The following is an 18,465-nucleotide window of genomic DNA, read 5'->3' on the forward strand; positions in this document are numbered from 1 at the left end:
CACTCCACACCAGCTTGGAATGCTTTTCTTTTCTTTTTCTTTCTGTTTTTTTTTTTTTTCTTTTGGTTTGCCTGTTTTGTTTTTTGGAGAGGGATATAATTAGGTCTATTTATTTACTTATTTAGTTAATTAGTTATTTAATTGGAGGTACTAGGGATTGAACCCAGGACCTCGTGCATTCTAGGCACCCACTCTACCACTGAGCTATACCTTTTCCCTCTGGAATGCTTTTCTTTTTGAAGTTGGTTTACTCTTCTTGGTTTTAGTTCTATCAGAATAATACAGGTTTATTGTTCAAAAAAAAGCTCAATGCTACAACCAGCAGTCTCATGCTATATATTTCCTCATTTCCAAACCTTACTTCCTGAAATCAACCACTTCCAACTCCTATAGGTGTTTCTTTTTATTCTTCCCTTCATTTGCATATTTTTCAGGACTTGCTTTCAGGGAAGACATAGGCAAAAGAAGGCAGGTCTATCTCAATCTTCAAGCTCACTAAAATATTTTGCAGAGTACTTTACACATAATAGATACTCAATAAACACTTGTTGGTTGATTAAATGAGTGGGTAAGTGAATATTCATGGTCCATGGTGCTTGAGCACAAACTCCTCAACAGTTTGAACAGAGATGCATTCATATACCACAGTCAATGCAAAGAAACAAGTTAAAATGGGATGTCAATTAAGAAGTAAGAAGGAGATAATGAAAGGCAAGACAAGGCGCGTGGAAACCAGGAAATTCGTCAAACCCAAAAGGTGAGGGTAATCCCATAATAGAGGTTATGTGAATGAGATTTAGATTCAGATAAATTTAGATTTGCCTTCTAGCTGAATAACCTTGGGCAAATTAGAGGACTTTCCTGGGTTTCAGTTTTCTTATCTCTAAAACGGGGTGACACTCCCTGCCTTCTAGATTTGCTATAGTAAGTGTATGGTATGCTCTATAAATGGAAGCAGCTTTATTACTATAGTGTATGTATAAAGGAATAATAATAACAATAACAACGTCACCCTGACAGCTCTAAAGATGAGACTGACTTCTGGTTTAACCAGAAGCTTCTTACACACTTACTGCTGAGGCTTCACCAGGCTAGGGTGCAAACAGAAAGAAGTGGTTACACTTAGTAAGAGAGAGTATGTAGGGTAGACATGAGAACAGATTCCTTCCAGCAGCACCATAAAGGCAGAATTCTACTTACATCTAATATTAATCACCTCTTTCATCTGCTTGTTTCGGAGAGTATACCAGGAAAAATAGTCTCTTCTTCGGACGGAACACTCAGAAGCACAATAACAATATTTCAGAAATGACAATGGATGTGTGATTACTGCTAAAATTTAATACAAATGCTTGATGGAAAAGTAAATTTCATAACATCCTATACTAATGTAATCCATATGCTGAATAAAAACTCTATCTTCAACTTTCTATTAAGATAGATATGTCAGAATCTCAAGACAATAAAATCTCACTAGAGGGTATCATATACCAGAACCTTAAATTGCTCTCAGCATCTCCATGATGATTCAGTGCATTAATGATAAGTGATTGGTTAAAAGCATTTAAATCAACCTCATGTTCTTGAAATTTTCCGTGAACAAAAACAATATCCACTTAGAAAGATCTTGCAAAAATGATTTTGTTGTAAAGAAAAAGAGAAACACAGCACAATAAATTATCTCAAAGCATTTGGCTAATGAAGTAACATCATCTACTAGGTGGAATATAACACAAGCCCTTGAATCACAAAGTGCTCATAGGTGATGGGCAATCAAAACACCTGTGCTCGCCTCCATTTACCATGGACACATGGAACTGGGAAATAGCTGATGCACACAATCATTAAACTGACTTGCAAATATAAATCCTCAAAGCAACTAACAATATTAGAATGTTGTCCCCACAGCTCTAAATAACCTAACAGTAGAAGGAAGAAAAATTCTCTATATGGTAGGAGACTTCGTTAGTTTTGCAATACCTTTATATATAACAACAGTAACTATTTACTAGTTGTGATCCAATTTAGAGAAAAGAAAACCCCAAACAGAGAAATAAGGATGGAATATGTGGATGTTTTTATGTTTTTAATGAAAGCATGACAAGTCAAAACCAAGTGTCCAAAATGGAACTATTTTCTAATTAAAAGACTTTATCATTACAAATTTTTAAAGTTAATGCTCATTATAATAACAAAAGTAGATTTAAAGTAATCTGAATTTAAATATTTGAGTAAATTAAAAATATATTTCTTTCAACTTAATTTTTTGGCTGAAGTCACAGAAGAGAAATCAGTTTCTTGGGGTTAGCTCTCGTATGTCCTAAGTAAAAAGAAAAACAAACTACAAACAAACAAAATTATTCTCTTTCTGAATGAGAATTTGACTTTTGATTAACTTTTTAGATGGTGTTCTCTTAAAATGGTACATTAACCATGTTGCTGGGCAACACTGTTTACAGTATCAATGACCCTAATGACCCCCAGTTGGTAGATAGCATCTGTCTGGTTTGAGAGAACTATAAATACCTGATGAGGACACCACTGCTTAGATTCCCTGAGTACACTCATTCCCATAACTAGACATGTAACTTTTAGGGATGCTAGATGCAATGCCTATTGACTGTTTCAAGAGATATTAGTTCTCGGAGGTCTGAAGATCCTAAGCCAGGGCAGCATCCACACCCATGCTACGTGGATCTCATCTTCCCGTACTTGAGCTTTCATCTGCCGTGTGAAAGAAGATGATTCCCTGACTGCTGGGTGAGCAGCGGCCAGGGCTTCTGCAAGATCACCTACGGAAGAGGACTGCCTGGCGCTGCCCTCTGGCTAGCTGGGTTCTCAGCCTTCCTCCATCTGAGCAGACTGCGCCAAGGGTAGCCTACGATGGCTGAATGTCTAAATGTTTAGTTGAATCTAATGAGACTGCATAGTAGGCGAGGCACCTTAACGTTTAACTTTCAGTATTTCTTTTGGTTTTAGGTCTATATATAACCCAGGATAAACAACATATTGCTCAAAGCATGAACAAATTATTTTTAATTTATTCATTCATTCAAGAATATTTTAGAAGGTTCATTGTAGCTGCTTCGTGATAGATTGTAAGGTAAGAAGACAAATATGGAATACAAGTCAGTGGCTAGTTATCAGTGCAGTTATCGGTGGAGCTAGCTCTTTTTGAGATATATTTCTAGGCTAGAGTTGACCTGGCTTATTAATGGATGTTGATGAGAAGTATGAAGAAAAGTGAGACATCAGGAACATCTAAGTTTTGGCTGGAGTTACCAGGTGAACAGTGATGCCATTACCAGTAGTGGTAACAAAGAAGTGGTAGACATAGTGGTGAAGAGTAAACAGCCTTCCACTCTGCATTTAGATGAACCCACTGAAAAGTAAGTACATACATAATCCCATGGGGGAAATGATGCTTTGAGAATAGGGATAATAAGGATCCAGTTTTATAATCAGCATTACATACTTAATTCCTTTTACGGGAAGCAGGAACGAATAAAGAAGAAAAAGTGGGGAAGGCAGAACACATCTTTAAGTGTGCAGCACATCATGTGTTAAATTGAAACAACCCCAAAGTTCAACTTCCTTCACTGTTCAAGGAGAAAATCCTTTACTATGTACTTCAGGATAAAGGATTTGCAACTATATGGTGCTTGAGAAATATGCTATTGCTGTAATTTAACTCACTGTATGTGGGCTTCAAGATGCACAGTGGCATTCCAAACCAACTTTTAAAGAAAATTGCATGGAATTTTCAAGACATCAGGAGTGTTCTTAAAAGTTATGCACAGAAAACTGATTTTTGATAGTTATGAATTACATTTAGTGCAGCCAGATTGCAGGGAACGCTCTTTTTGCCTCAGTATGGTTAGAATTACTGTTGACAAAGTTTTAATTTAAATTTTTAAGGATTTAAATGGAAGAATATAGGTCACTGAATTTTCATTCACTGGGTAAGTATTACTAGTGGCAGAAAGCAAGCTTTGTTAGGAGGGTCCAATTTTTGCCCTGGAGTCCATCTTTTCTATAGTAGTAGGGAACTGAGTATGTGTTAGCGAGAATAATTTGGCTCTCAGTCAGTCAATCAGTGGACTGAACACGCACAGTTAGAAACCTGCCCGGTGTAGAACAGAAGCTCAGTTCAGAAAATACTAAATGCATTTGTGAGACAGACTCAAGTCCACAGAAATCATATATTACAAATCACAAGCGGGAAGGGATTCGATCTTTCCTAGCAGGTTGTAGATTTAGATAGATTTGTAATAGTCCAAAAATACACGACACAGCTCCCAAGTCTAATTCTAAAAATTTCAACTGGTTTCCTAAAGTTGCAAAAAAAAAAAAAAAAAAAGACGTAAATGTTTGTAGAGCCCACTGCATGTAAAACTGTTTTATGGAGCCTTGCGATAGATCAGGAAACCTTAAGAAGTTACAGTAGGTGTCTAATTTAAATGTTATATCTTCAAATAAATAACTTAAAAGTATATGCTCTGTAGGCTATTAAAAAGATCATCTTGAAAAAAATTAAAAATAATAATTATATTTTTTCATAAATCTGAGAAAACAGAGTAGATTTCAAACCAACATTCTATTTAACAAAAAGATGAATTATGAGCTACGTCAGAAAAGCAGCATAAGTATTAAAAGGCTTTTACCACATAATTTGCCTTTCCGCATACTTTTTGTGTATGGGGGAATGTCTTTCTTCAGGTTTGTGTTGTGTGTGGGGCCCTATTTATCCTCAGTACCCCCAGCTTCAGAATCAGTGTTTTCCCCTACAGATTGATGAATGTGATGGATAATATTGAAAAGTGCAGGACATACTTGTGCACATTTTGAATTTGCTCTAGCCCCCAAGTACTGTAGAAGTAAAAGATCATGACGGAAATTTGGGGGGGATATACCCATGGGGAGTGGAGGACTGGCCCTCATAATAATACATCCATAAGCGTGTAAATAATATTGGTATACCATACCACACCAAAGGCTATGACAATGAAGCCGCCACAAATTATGTGCACAATTCAGCATGCCTGCTAAACTCATCTCTTCCTGCCACTCAAGAAAATATTATCAGAATCCAAGTGAGTGAAAAGAAGAAATCACTGAATCTGTTCTAATTTATAATCTTTTAGAAAGAAAATCGTTTTGAAACCTTGATTGCAAGGTGTGTTGTAACGGCAAAGTTGAAAACGAATGCTTTAGAGGATTTCACCCAATTTCTTATGTAAACCAGAGCAGAAGGTATGATTCTCAAAAAAAGCCAAGTACATTTGCCTCAACATAAAATAGGACTGATTGAATTTCAAACTCTTCATTTATTTTGTAGAACTGAAATGTTATGTTCCTTATTGCTTTTCAAAATTGGCTTGAATCTTATTTATACCACATATATGCTATTATAATATATAATTGTTATCATCCATATATATATAAAACAGTTGTCCTTCCTTATCTGTGGGGAATACATTCCAAGACCCCCAGAGGACGCCTGAAACCTTGGATACCACTGAACCCCGTGTATACTATGCTTTCTCCTATACATACATGCCTATGGATAAAGTTTAGTTTCCAAATTAGGCACAGTAGAAGATTATTCAAATTGCGAGCACCACTACTTTTGCAACTTTGGGGTCATTATTAAATAAAATAGGGGTTAGATGAACACAAGCATTGTGATACCACAACAATCAGTCCATTAACTGAGGGGGCTACTAAGTGACTAATGGGTGGGTTGAGTATGCAGCCTGGATACATAGGGTAAAAGGATGATTTGCCTCGCAGGTAGGATGAAGCCAGATGGAGTGAGATTTCATCATGCTACTCAGAAAGGCACATAATTTAAAACTTATGAATTGTTTATTTCTGGAGTTTTCTGTTTAATATTTTCAGACCACAGTTGACCATGGGTAATTGAAATCATGAATAAGGGGGGGACCACTGTAATCTTACTCATTCAAAAGAAGTTTTGTGACGGGGGAGGGTATAGCTCAGTGGAAAAGCACGTGCTTAGCATGCACAAGGTACTGGGGATTGAACCCAGTACCTCCATTAAATAAACAAACAAACAAACAAACAACCTAATTACTACCCCCCAAAAAAAGATTGGGGTTATTATAGGATACAAATAACTTAAAATTTCAAATATATTCTCAAGTATGTTCAGAAACTGTCATTCTAGATGGTTCTGTCTTAGTTATACGCTGCTTCCTACATGACTGTCTCATCCTCAGTACCCCAGAGAAACATCCCTGGACTTCACATCTCCAAATCTGACCTTCCAAGGCTGACTTCGAAGAGATTCTCAAAGAGAGGGTGGGAAAGGGGCTGGGTCCTATGAGGGCAGTATTGTGATTTTTAAATCTAAAAGAACAGAGGAATCCTTTATGACAGGAAATAAAATATCTTCAAAGCAAAACTGCTTTCTTGGAGAAGATCCTAGAGCCATATGTGAGGAAAGCAGAAAGAGGAAAGCAGAAAGAAAGAAAAAATAAATAAATAAATAAAAACCCAGGGAAATGTAACCTAAGAAAGAGATAGAGATGATTAAAACATATATTACAAGTATCAATCATTAAATAGTGCTTGGCTAGTTTTCCACATATTTTTCTGCTCCTAAGAATTATTTATCATAAAAAGTATTTTGACAAGCAAAATTTACATTATATCAGTACGAAGGTAGTTCATTTTAAGAAGATATATATATATATCTTACATATATATATATGTAAGAAAGTATCATAACTCCCTGAAGACAGAGTTTTCTTTTGTTTGCTTCTTATTTCTAATTTTTAAAATCTCCTTTTCTCTGCCCACACTCAGTCATTCTTAATGAAAGACAAGTTGCTTTCGGGCATTTGGCTTACACGGCATCAGAGGCGCACGGGCTGGATCAACCACGTCAAACTCAACACAATTGTTTGAGAAGTTGAAAAGTTCAAACTATTTACTTAATGTCATGCAGATAAACGCAAGAAAATGAACACACTTGACAGATAAATTCTAATTGACTGAGTCTTAAAAAGCCAAGGGAATGTTTTAGGATAAGGGTTAAAATGAATAGTTTAATATTTAAGTTACAAGTAAGCCTGATTTATTTAATTAGGAAATTAAATTAACCGAACTACCTTTTTGCCTCAGGAGAAAGTCCCATTTAATATCTATCTTAAAGTGAAATCATAATGAGAATCTGTTCGATTCTCTTACTCCCAAAGATGTGAGATGAAGGGAATATTAACTCTTTATTTCACATATAAGATCAACATATTGGATTTGATGAGTTTGGGCATCAAATGTTCTAGAAGAACGGTGTCCTTTTTGTACCAAGGACATACAGCAGTTTTCTACTCTTAAGCAGGCCATTGACTGACAGTTCTAGTTCTTAACTATACTTCGAAAAAGTTGAACTAAAGCAGCATTGTTCAAACAGCTGGTCTTTCTAGTAAGTGATGGAATCACTTTAGTGAAAGTCCAACAAGCACTTTAAATACAAAATGTATTTTTCACTGTAGGACAAGGAAGTTCGAAATCCCCTGAATGAGATTAAGTAACACATACAGTTTGGACACTTTTCTACTTATTTCCAAATGGGTCCAAGGGGACCAATTTTAGTAGTTACTTAAAACAAATGCAGAAAATCTGAGACAAACAAAATCAGAAGGAATTCCTCAGGAAGTGGATGGGTAGCCAAAACGTAAAACTACTTCTCTTTCCCGAGTTCTACCCCTAATTTCTCCAAAAGCAGAAAATGTCAGTAAAATTAAGAGAGTGTTGGATATAGGCACACCTCGGAGATGTATCAGGTTCGGTTTCAGATCACTATAATGAAGTGAATACTGCACTAAAGAGAGTCACACGAACTTTTTTTTTGTTTCAGTGCATATAGAAGTTATGTTTATACTATATATGGTCTATCAAGTGTGCAATAGCATTATATCTTTAAAAAACAATGTATATAACTTAAAATACACTTTATTACTAAAAAATGCTAAACATCGTCTGAGCCTTCAGTGAGTCATAGCAGTAACATCAAAGATTACTGATCACAGATCATCATAAGAAATATAATAATAATGAAAAAGTTTCAAATATTATGAAAATTACCAAAATGTGACATAGAGACACAAAGTGAGCAAATGTTGGTGGGGAAAACGGCACTGACAGACCTGCTTGGTAAATGGTTGCCACAAACCTTCAATTTGGAAAAACCGCAATATCTACAAATGGCAATAAAGCTAAGGTCAATAAAACAAGGTATGCTTGTGCAAGGAACTAGAAGTTTCTAGTGCTTTGGGAATCCCTAAATGAGGATTCTTTAAAACCAGGTGGGGAGGCGGATGTTGCTGAGTTGTAATGGAAAGGTTAGACTTGTGATGAGATCTAAAATAGCTTCTAAGCTGGAGGACTAATAGGCAGAAAATACAGTGATAAAGGATTCAGAGTACAGAGCAGACTTAGAAGATAAAGTTTTTTTTTAAAAAGCTTAATTCATTTAAAGAACCAAAGTTCTTTAGAAAAACAGCAGATACCACGTCTCCAACATGAAATGTACAAGATTAGTTTGGTAAATCTCGACACAACCAGTCTGTGTCAAAAGGACATAAGGCCTGAAGAAGCCCCTACTACCAAAGACAGGACAATCTGAGTATCCACAGAAAAATAACTGCCATGGATTATTGACTTTATAATGAAAATTAAACCAAAACAACAACAACTCCTTATTGGTCACCTATGGAGGATAGTGGAAACCAAATTAATATTTTGAAAACTAGTAAGTAAAGAGAAAGAATCATGTATTATTCCTTCCTTACCTATATAAATTTAATTCAAATAAACCAAGAAGTCAATAAAGGAAAGCTGCTCTTAATATAAGGAAGGCCTGCTAATGAATAAAAAGAGAAAGAATGTCTGGTAAGGCTTAATCCTACCAGTGGTAGTGGATACAATAATGTGAGCCTAATTAGTGAGAAACATACAGTAAAATCGATTACTTCAATGTTTAATTTATATTTTGCTGTGTTACTATCAGTTTCTAAAGGAAAACTTGGCAGATGTTTATTTTGTTTTGAGCCCCCCCCCAACCAAATAAATCAGATGCCAAGTGTCTTGAGTAGGCTAATTAACCAGTAAATAGTGAAGGAGATTTAGTCAAACACACAGCTCGGGAGGGCAAAATTATCTTAAGGAGAAAGTAAGGCCCTAAGAGAGCACTTGTAGGTGAAGGAGATAAGGCTTAAGGCTTTGGAAGGAAGAGATGCAGCCCTTGGGGCCTTACCCCCTTTCTGCTCCTACTCTTCAGGAGATCTCAGCAAATGAGGAGCACTGAAGTTTAAGAGCATAAAGGAGGCAGGCAGCCCAGCCATGCTGAGGGTTCGGTTTTGACATCCCAGAGAACGTTCTTAGAAGAGGCTCTCCTAAGGGAAGAAACGTAATGGGCAACTGAGGTAGATGATGACACTGAGGCCCCGGGAACTTCTGAGCTCAGGTTTAAGGAAGACTAACTTTAAAGAAGAGAATAATTGCTTATGTTTTTGAGACTGGTACACTGTGCAACTCTAGAAATGTTTTCTGTACTTTAAAAAACAGCTATGAAGTCATGTCATTTAGTATTAGCTAAAATGGCTTTTAGAGGACCGTTTACACGAAGTACTCATTTCTATATAAAAATCAGAGAAATTTAAGAATTGATGTGCACATCATCCAGTAAACAATTTGGACTGGGGAGATTATAGTTCCAGTTTCACTGATTAATTAAAACTTGTCTGGGCTCAATTTTCTCATCTCTTCAAAAAGAGGAATAATATTTCTACTTCCTTTGTAAGTTTTTTGTAAGAATTTAGAAAGAGAGCATAAGAAAAAATGTTAACTCATGAAGAATTATATATGGTTCTGAAATTACTAAGAAAACATTTGTAGAAGACAGGAACACACACTGATTATCAATGAGTATCTCTACCTCCCAGCTACGGAATGTTTACTCAGAGTGCCACTGACATTTGGTGTCAGCACAACAGAGTTACAGGGTATAAGCACGTTAAACCTATTTAAATTCTATAACTAAATAATTAGATCTCATGGGGTAGCTGCCTTCTGACATTGTTTTTTTATATACAGATGGACAAACATGGTATCATGGGATTCAGTTATATTTTTTAAGCTTCAACAACTGGGAAAATCCAACGAAGCTTTCTAGTAATAAATACTGCTAAGCACATCACTGACCTATGAGTGATTATCAAAGAGACTGATTTAATATTGAGGCTATTACATACTGTTACTCACAAACTATGTGAGCATTCTTGGCCTCAGTCTCCACATCTGTAAACTTGAATATTAACAGTACCCATCTAAAGTGGGCCATTAAGGGGCTTAAATGAATAATGCCCACAGAAAAAGCTCCATTCATGTTAACTATTCTATTATTATTATTATTATGAAAATTTACATTCGACTTCTTTCAGTTGAACTGAGTACTTGATTAGTAGTTAGAACCCAAAGTAGTGTTTCCTTTTATATATGTTATGTGAAGTTGTTACCATGGGAATGGTGAATAAGACAGGAAAAGTTGAGATGAAAGTTGGAACTTACCCTGAATTTTCAACTAGAATATTTTCATAAGGTTTCTTCAAAATTTGCCCGTGTGTGCACGTAATCACTTTGGATGATTTCTGTTCTTTCTTTAGATTAACCAACGCATACAAACTCATCCTTTCAGACACCTGTTCTTGCTCTGAGCCTGTCCTCGGGCTCTCCTACCTCAAATGCCCTTCCTTCTCATCTCGGTCCTCCCATCCCTCTTCCACCAAAAATCCTTTCCCAAAGAGTTCAATCACTCATGATACTGTCCTCCTGAGCCCTGACATCTCATAGAGCCCATCTTTCTTATTTGACACCATCATACTGCCTAATAGATTGGAAAACATTTTCAACTGCTTTTATCTTCTTTCTCCAAGTACTTCTCACCCATCTCTGTATTCTCCACAGCACAGAGCCAGCACACATACAGGAAACATTTGCTGAATGAAACAAAAATGGAACAAGTCCAGCATACATCCCAGGATTAAAAAGAAATTTAAACGTTATATAGGTCAATTCCTTACACAGTACTTCTATCTTTCCACATTCTTTTTAAGAGATTATCTCAGTTTGCATAACTCTTGTAATAGAGAGCTCACTACTACTCAAGACATCTATTTTCAAGAAATTTTAAAAATTAGGAAATTGTTTCTTTTGTGGGCTACTGGAAATCTAGTATTATTGTAGTTATCTTGGTGTTCACTGCAGTCTCTTTTAGATCTACTCATCACCAATAAAATACTGATCATGATCAATAATGACTATTTATACCACAGCATAGTTCAAGGAAAACAGGTCCCTAGTCTGAATACTCAAGGGTACTAAGCAATGAGGGTTAAAAACAGGAACTCTGAAAAATAACTTCTTATGTGAGTTGAGACAAATCCCTTTTATCTATAATAGGACTCTGTCAAAAGATTGATGTTAAAAACAGTTAAAATTAAAATCAAATACTATATTTTAGAAATGCTAAAACTAATTGAGAAAAGGAAAGTGGGAATGTTAATATTTGTTATTAATTCTGTTAAGTATAGAAATTTAGTATTCAGTTATAAAAATTAATAAGTTAATTTGGAGCAACAACATTAATGTATTTGGAGGTATAAGAAAGTTCAGGGGCAAGCACAGTAATCAGTTCACTAGCCTTTTAAATGTAGGTGAGAAGATTTCTTAATTGGAAAAAACTCTATATGAAACTAGAGTTGGGCTTTGAACTGATTATGGGAGACTTTTCTTGCAGAAATGTTTTAAGAAGTGATTCTCAATAGATTTGAAATGTGGTCACTTAGGGCAAGTCTACTATGATAAGCATTGTTAAGGTTTAGTCTTTTATTTCAGGGTTATACACCTGCAGTCTTAGGATGACCTAGGAAATAGGGAAGAAAGTCAACAACTTCTTTACTGTTGAGCAGAAAAAAAAAAGCATTTAGAAAAAATTATAATTAAATTCCAAATTTCTGGTGAAAAATCATGACCAACACTGAAAAGAAAGAAAAAAGAGAACTCACTAAAAGTACAACAGTAGACATATAAATCTAGTAGTGAGGAACTCCAGGAATGAAATAAAGAATTACAAGTGGAGAAAAATAACTTTTAGGATGGACACATAAGCAAGGGAAATTTGCAACAATAGAAGATTTAGCAATTTAGTACTATTTTGTTAGAGACAATAAAAGCTATCTATATTTAAATGATAGAAAGGAGAGAAAGCGTGAATAATCAACAGTAAACAATAAGACATTCTTTTTGACTTGCAAATGTATTTTCTAAAGTTCTTCTCTGTCACTTTACAACTATTAGAGTTATTCCTGGTGACAAAAGGAGCTGAATCTTACCCAGCAATCTGGGAGCAGTTTGAAATACAATTTGAAAATGAAACAAACATTAAAGGGAAAAAAAGAGAGAGAATTTACTTTTAAATGGAACATCACTGTATGTGATGCATATCTAATAATATGAAAAGTAAGATGATATAATAAAAAGCAAAAGTATTTTTGGTATAAGATGCTTTTCTTGAATAATTTCAGTGTTGGTTTGGCAAGAAAAGAAAAAAAAAAAAAAAAAAAGAAAGAAACACCCTTGACACTGGTGTAACCCAGAATGCCTGTGGGGATTTCTTTTTGTTTCTTCGGTGTGCTTACTCTGATAATGTAGCCCGGATCCCATTTTGGATTAACTCATAGCTAAAGAGGCCTGGTATCCCAATAAGAGGTAGTGAACATACAACCTATAAATCTTTCAATAGCGTTAGAAGGTCAAAAAGGCTGGGTGAAGCATGGGTTAGGCCAAAGCAAAGATTAATGTCAGAAGGCACTCCCTACCATTCTTCTTGTCTGGAAGGAGACACATTACCTTTTTTTTTCCCCCTTTTTTTTTTCTTCCCTCTTTTTTTTTTTAATAAGCAGGCTAGCCCTGTCCTCTGGATATCACCAAAACGAAAGCTCCAGGACGGTAGAAACGACTTGCTCTGCATGTAGCACAGAACCAGCACGTAGTAGGTGCTGAAACAATATGTGTTGACAGAATGAATATATTTCATGTCGGTTGTGTGGCAGGCCAACTGAAATGACATCTCACATGATAACCTCAGGAACAGTGACCTCCTTGTCTTGGAAGACCTTTTGCCCAAAGCAACCCAAAAGCTTTCATGGCAAGCTTTGTTTTGGAGTTAGGTTTCAAAGTCCCAGATCAGGCATAAGAGCACTGGTAAGCAGAGCAAGGGGCAGCCAAGGACCGAGGACCGTCCTGGGAGCGCAGCCCCAGGGCCCGTGGGAGAGGCAGAGGGCGAGGTGGAGCCGCCCAGAGTGAGCCTGTGGCTTGTCAGTGATCTTGTAGGCCCCAAACATCATGTCAGTAGTTGAGTGTTTACAGTCCTCTTTAGTTAGAGGTTATCTGACAACTTGAGATGGGGAGCAAAAAGATATCCCTTCGAGTGTATTTTAAGGGCCCTTGGGAGTGCTAAAGTCAAAGGAATTGTGATAACAGCCCAGGAGGAAACCTGGGTCCTTTTTGTAACTGCTCCCTGACCCAGGGTCACACGGGTAACCCTCACTATGGAGACACTAACGGAGATCAGAGCTTTATTCTTCCATCCCATTTATTACATCACATGTTCTGTGCCTTGCAGCCCGAGTGAGACTGGCTCTGACCTCTGTAGGCTTGAATGATACAAGCTGATTTCTACTCCTTGTCTTCCTTTTAATCCTAAGGATACACTTTTCCAAAGGAGGAGAATTTTCAACAGAAAAGTGAAGGTGAACAGAAAGGTAGATTGGAAATTATCAGTTGACACATGATTGTAAGAACAAAGAAAAGCTTAAGGGGAGATGAGAGAAAATTATCTAAACAAAAATGAAGGTAACATAGAGAAGAGACAGGGAAGAAACCTAAGACAGGGAGGCAAATTTAAAATTTTAAACTTTTTGCTGCGTCTTTCTTTTTATTTCCTCCTAATAAAAATCTTGTTCAGATAGACAGCTTAGGTATGGAAGTCAGCTAGGCAGGTAGACTAACGCAGGTCAAATTTCTAGATAATGACTCCCACAAACAGAAAGCCACACTTGGAGGAGAAGGAGGCTTGATTCTTCTTCAAAGAGATAATTCTGTGATTATGAGAACTGCCAATTATTGAGTATCCACTACACCACCAGGCATGACACAGATGTTTTACGTTCACTTTCTCTACCTTTTATGGTATATATCATCACGTACTTAACAGATGACAAAACTAGGAGGTTAAGTAAAGAGGTCTGCTCAAGGTCACAAAGGAAAGAAGAGGCAACACTGGAATTCTAACCTAACTCTCCAACTCCTAAGTTTGAGCCTTTTTCCTTGAGACAGACTAAAGCATTTATTTCTTTAGTGATAGAATAGTGACAATATTAAATTTCTCTTTAGTGTGCAACTTCCCAAGACTGTGTTTTCCATTTAGCTGTGCCTGAATTATTGATTTGTTTATAATTGCTATCTTTTACCATAAAGATCTATGTTCAATTTGGGAAATAAGAAGCCTATTAGGATGATAGTTTTCTTCATGAAAACTGTATCATGTATCAATTAAAATGAACATAACTTCATAGCAGCCTGGCCAGGTGTTGCTCAGTACCATAATACCACATTCAACATCTGTGAGAATCTTGACAAAAATTACAAATGATATGCCAGGCGAGCTGCTCTTTCTGAATCCATGCATTCTGTAAAAACCATTAAAAATCTCAATATTCTGTACACAAAGCAGGGCCAAACACAGCACCAGAGACAGAGGAGATGAGGAGGAGACTAGCTGGAATTCGAGTAAAGCAATCAGAAGCAGAATTAGGGAGTCGTCTCTTGAAGGATGAAATCCTCCAGTATCAGGTGTACATCAGATTTTATAATTTCTAAGTTGCCTCAGTAATCAAAAAGTCCTACAGAATGTGTCTCTAGTTATCCAGTTAAAGAAGGAAAGAAGCATTTGCTTTTCCTTCTTAAAATTTATAATCAACACAGGACAAGGGATCACGGACAGCCTCCCCAGCAGAGCAGTTCTTTCCAAGAACAATGCTGTTTCTCTGGTTACAATGAATAATCCTTCTTGCTGTCCTTTTGACAAAAATTGTTCACATGTTATTGGCATGGCACCAGGGGAAAAAAGATGAGCTGACGTTCAGTAATTTCTTTCAATTTTATAATCAAGTAGCAATTATAGTACAATCTCATACACTCTTGGCATTTCCCCCTCGTCCTCAGTTATGCCCCAACATTTTGAAGAACAAACCAACATGTGACACACAGAGACTTTCACTATAAATCCTTTGAATATCTGAAATCTCAGGAAAGAAGGAAGAGAGGGGTGGGGCAGACAGAGAGCCTGAAACCTGGAGGGAATGAGGTACGAAAAAACTGTGATGGATTTTTCATTACTGTGGAGGAGGTAAGCCCTCAAAATCTTCACTTCGCATTCCTCTCAGCTGGACTTGATCAGTGGTTCTCAACTTCGGCTGACATTAATGTCACTTATGCAGGTTTTATGGCCTGGGTCCCACCTCCTAGAAATTCTGATGTAATTAGTCTTGTGTAAAGTTCGAGCATTATCATTATGCCTTAGAAACTCACCACATGATCCTAATGTGCAGAGAGGGTTGAGAACCACTGACCTAAATAATTCAGAGATATGAATAAACGCAAACCACATGAGTGGAGTTTTAACATAGTTTTCACCTCACTGAGAGAAAAAACATCCTAAAATCTCACAACACCAGAACATGAGAAAATCGCTAAACAACAGAAATAAATAATAACAGTAAACAATAGCAACAATGACAACAAAAGCCTCTTTCAAGACCTTCCTTCTGAGGAAAGGAAAGACGGTGAAAGAATCTTGCTTGAATCTTTGCTCTGTCCCCCTCCTGCAGGAAAGCAAATTTTCTCAGCAGTATACATTGTGCTGATCTTTAGAATGGGTACCAGTACACACAGGAGCATGAAGTCAAATACTATTTCCCCAATTTACAAATGAGGAAACAGCCTCAGAGATGTGAGGGAACTTCCCTAATGTCAAAGAACAAAGAACAAAGACAGAACTTGATCCCAGATCTGTCCCAAGTGCAAAGCTTTTTGTCTTTTCCATACCTTCTGGAACATTTCTTTGCACTGGCTAACTTAACAGGTACTAGAACAGAGTGTATAATTTTCGTAACGTTTTCCATTGCAGGACATTGAAGAGTTCATTCTAAGGAACTTAATCTATAGCTCTCCTGGTAATTAGCAATCTGACGTTGACAGCAAACAGGTGAAAGGGAGAAATATAAAATGAGGTTGGAACGGCAGGAAGGGGACTAATGATAAAGGACCTTGAATGCCAAGTGAAAAGCTGGAATGAATGAATGTACTACTAGTTAATTAACAAATCCACAGGTACTGAGGATATGCCCTGTTTTTCTCTAAGGCCTAGACAACAGGGAGATATCGGAGGTTTTAGAGCTGTATCTAAGTGGTGATATAATACGTCAAACCAAAAAACAAACTACAAGGGAAAAAAAATATATCAAGACACTCCTTTCTCATGATATAATTAGAAGAAAATCAACAACCCAGAAATATTATGGATAAATCCATGCAAGACATTTACCATTCTCAAAAAATAAACTCTGAAAAGAAATTAGGGTTATTTTTAAGCCAAATATTTTCTATGTTATTTTTGATTTTTTATTATAGCTTTGGTAGAGTTTTAACAAAGGATGAATTTGGCAGCTAATAAAATACAACTCTTCCACCCAAGGCAGATGGTTAGTATGACATCCTAGGTATTGGAGTCATTTATTAGCATGTGTCAGAGTTAACAATAAAAACTTAATGGATTATTAGTTTCCTTCAAGGTAGAAAGTATATTCTCCAATTTAAACAAATAAATTAAAAAATCAGAAAACAGAAAAGGAAACCATGTTAGTTTCCATAAGCCAAATATCTGGTTAAAACTCTATATTTAGATTAAATATGCAAATTATTAGGAAAAATATATAAAGCAGAACAAAAAAAGAAAGACTAAGTTATTATCCTTCATTACTCCAACAGGATGATTTCATACTTTCCATGTTTTTATAAAACAACTTGTATTTCTCCACTTTAAAGGGATATTTAAAATCAAGATAATTTAAAATCTTACAAACAAATGTATATCGTTTACTTCCTATATATTTATACTTCCTATTGTAATTTCCCAATGCTTTAAAGAATTTAAAGCATTAACAAGATTGGCATTTCGAATGTCAGCAGGAATGCATTTTACATGACCTTAAATTAAGCAAATCAACTCAATGTAATAATTTCTTTAGTTATATTTATTATATCAAATATTTAATTATCCCGATATTCATTTTCATTGTACAGCAACTTTAGCCGCACTTCTTAATCCTATGTGAATGTGCATATGCGCATATGTGTGTATGATTAAGTGCGGTAATACACTGATATACATACGTTCTTTTTACTCTGGTTCTTATTCTCATGATTTCTTGATTTGGGGGGTATGATCAGAGTTAGTACAAGAAAAGATAAATAGTCTCTATGACTCTATGAGATAGTAGCTTTTGATTTCTTTTAAAAAAGCTTTCAAAGATTCTGTACCTCTGAATTCTTGAAAATGATTAGGATAATGGCTCATTACATACCATAATCTGTGATTTTACAGGACACCAAATACAGCTCTTTCAGGTTTTGTCCTTCCTTGGCGATGACCTCCACACACCTGAAATACACAAAAAGTGGTGAGTTACACTAGTGGGTTTCAAGTTAAATCAGCCAAAGTTTGGCCGTGATTGTAACGGGAAGAGGTCAGCATCAGACGAACACCACAGCTCTCTTCTTTCAACAAACCTCTTTCAAGGTGCTTCAGGGAAAGGTATTATATTCCCTGCTTTAAACTCAAGTGCTCTAATACCCACACAACTTTAATTAAATACATTTAGGACTAGTGCAGCTTTTAAAACCAAAGTGATGAAAAAGAGAGATTCTTTTAAGAGTAATGTTATATTTGGTAATAAAAAACTAGTAAACATGGGCTACATAATGAACATATATCATTTACATAATAAAATAACTATAATGAAACTGTAGAATATAGATGAATGGTCATTATAAGTGGATGCTAATGTTGCTCACGGTTCAATTATTAATGATAGAGCTTGATAACACTACAATACATATTTTTGTGAAGTTTTATTCAACATAAAAATAGGTTTTACAAATGTATAACATATTGATTAAAGAGCAAAGAAAAATCTGTACATGTAAGAACTTTAAAATCTCTTACTTTAAAACGTGTTATTCTTAATGTTTTAAATGAAGTGTTGCATACACAGGGACCATTTTGACAAAAGAGATATAGATACGTAAGATTTAAAG

General features: G+C 35.9%; 1 protein-coding gene and 1 non-coding gene across 2 annotated transcripts in view; both read right to left on the bottom strand.

Moving 5' to 3' along the window:
* FBXL17 (F-box and leucine rich repeat protein 17) overlaps positions 1 to 18,465 on the bottom strand; it is a 439,198-nt gene that overhangs the window by 128,992 nt on the left and 291,741 nt on the right. Inside the window, exon 7 of the mRNA XM_010971766.3 lies at positions 17,733 to 17,809. Within this exon, the coding sequence (XP_010970068.2) occupies positions 17,733 to 17,809 (77 nt within the window). The remainder of the gene's footprint in view (positions 1 to 17,732; positions 17,810 to 18,465) is intronic.
* Positions 143 to 217, bottom strand: TRNAS-AGA (transfer RNA serine (anticodon AGA)). The gene has a single exon. It is a non-coding gene; the product is annotated as a tRNA-Ser (tRNA).

The sequence above is a fragment of the Camelus bactrianus genome, chromosome 3 (genome assembly GCF_048773025.1).
Source record: "Camelus bactrianus isolate YW-2024 breed Bactrian camel chromosome 3, ASM4877302v1, whole genome shotgun sequence".
NCBI classification, from domain to species: Eukaryota; Metazoa; Chordata; class Mammalia; order Artiodactyla; family Camelidae; genus Camelus; species Camelus bactrianus.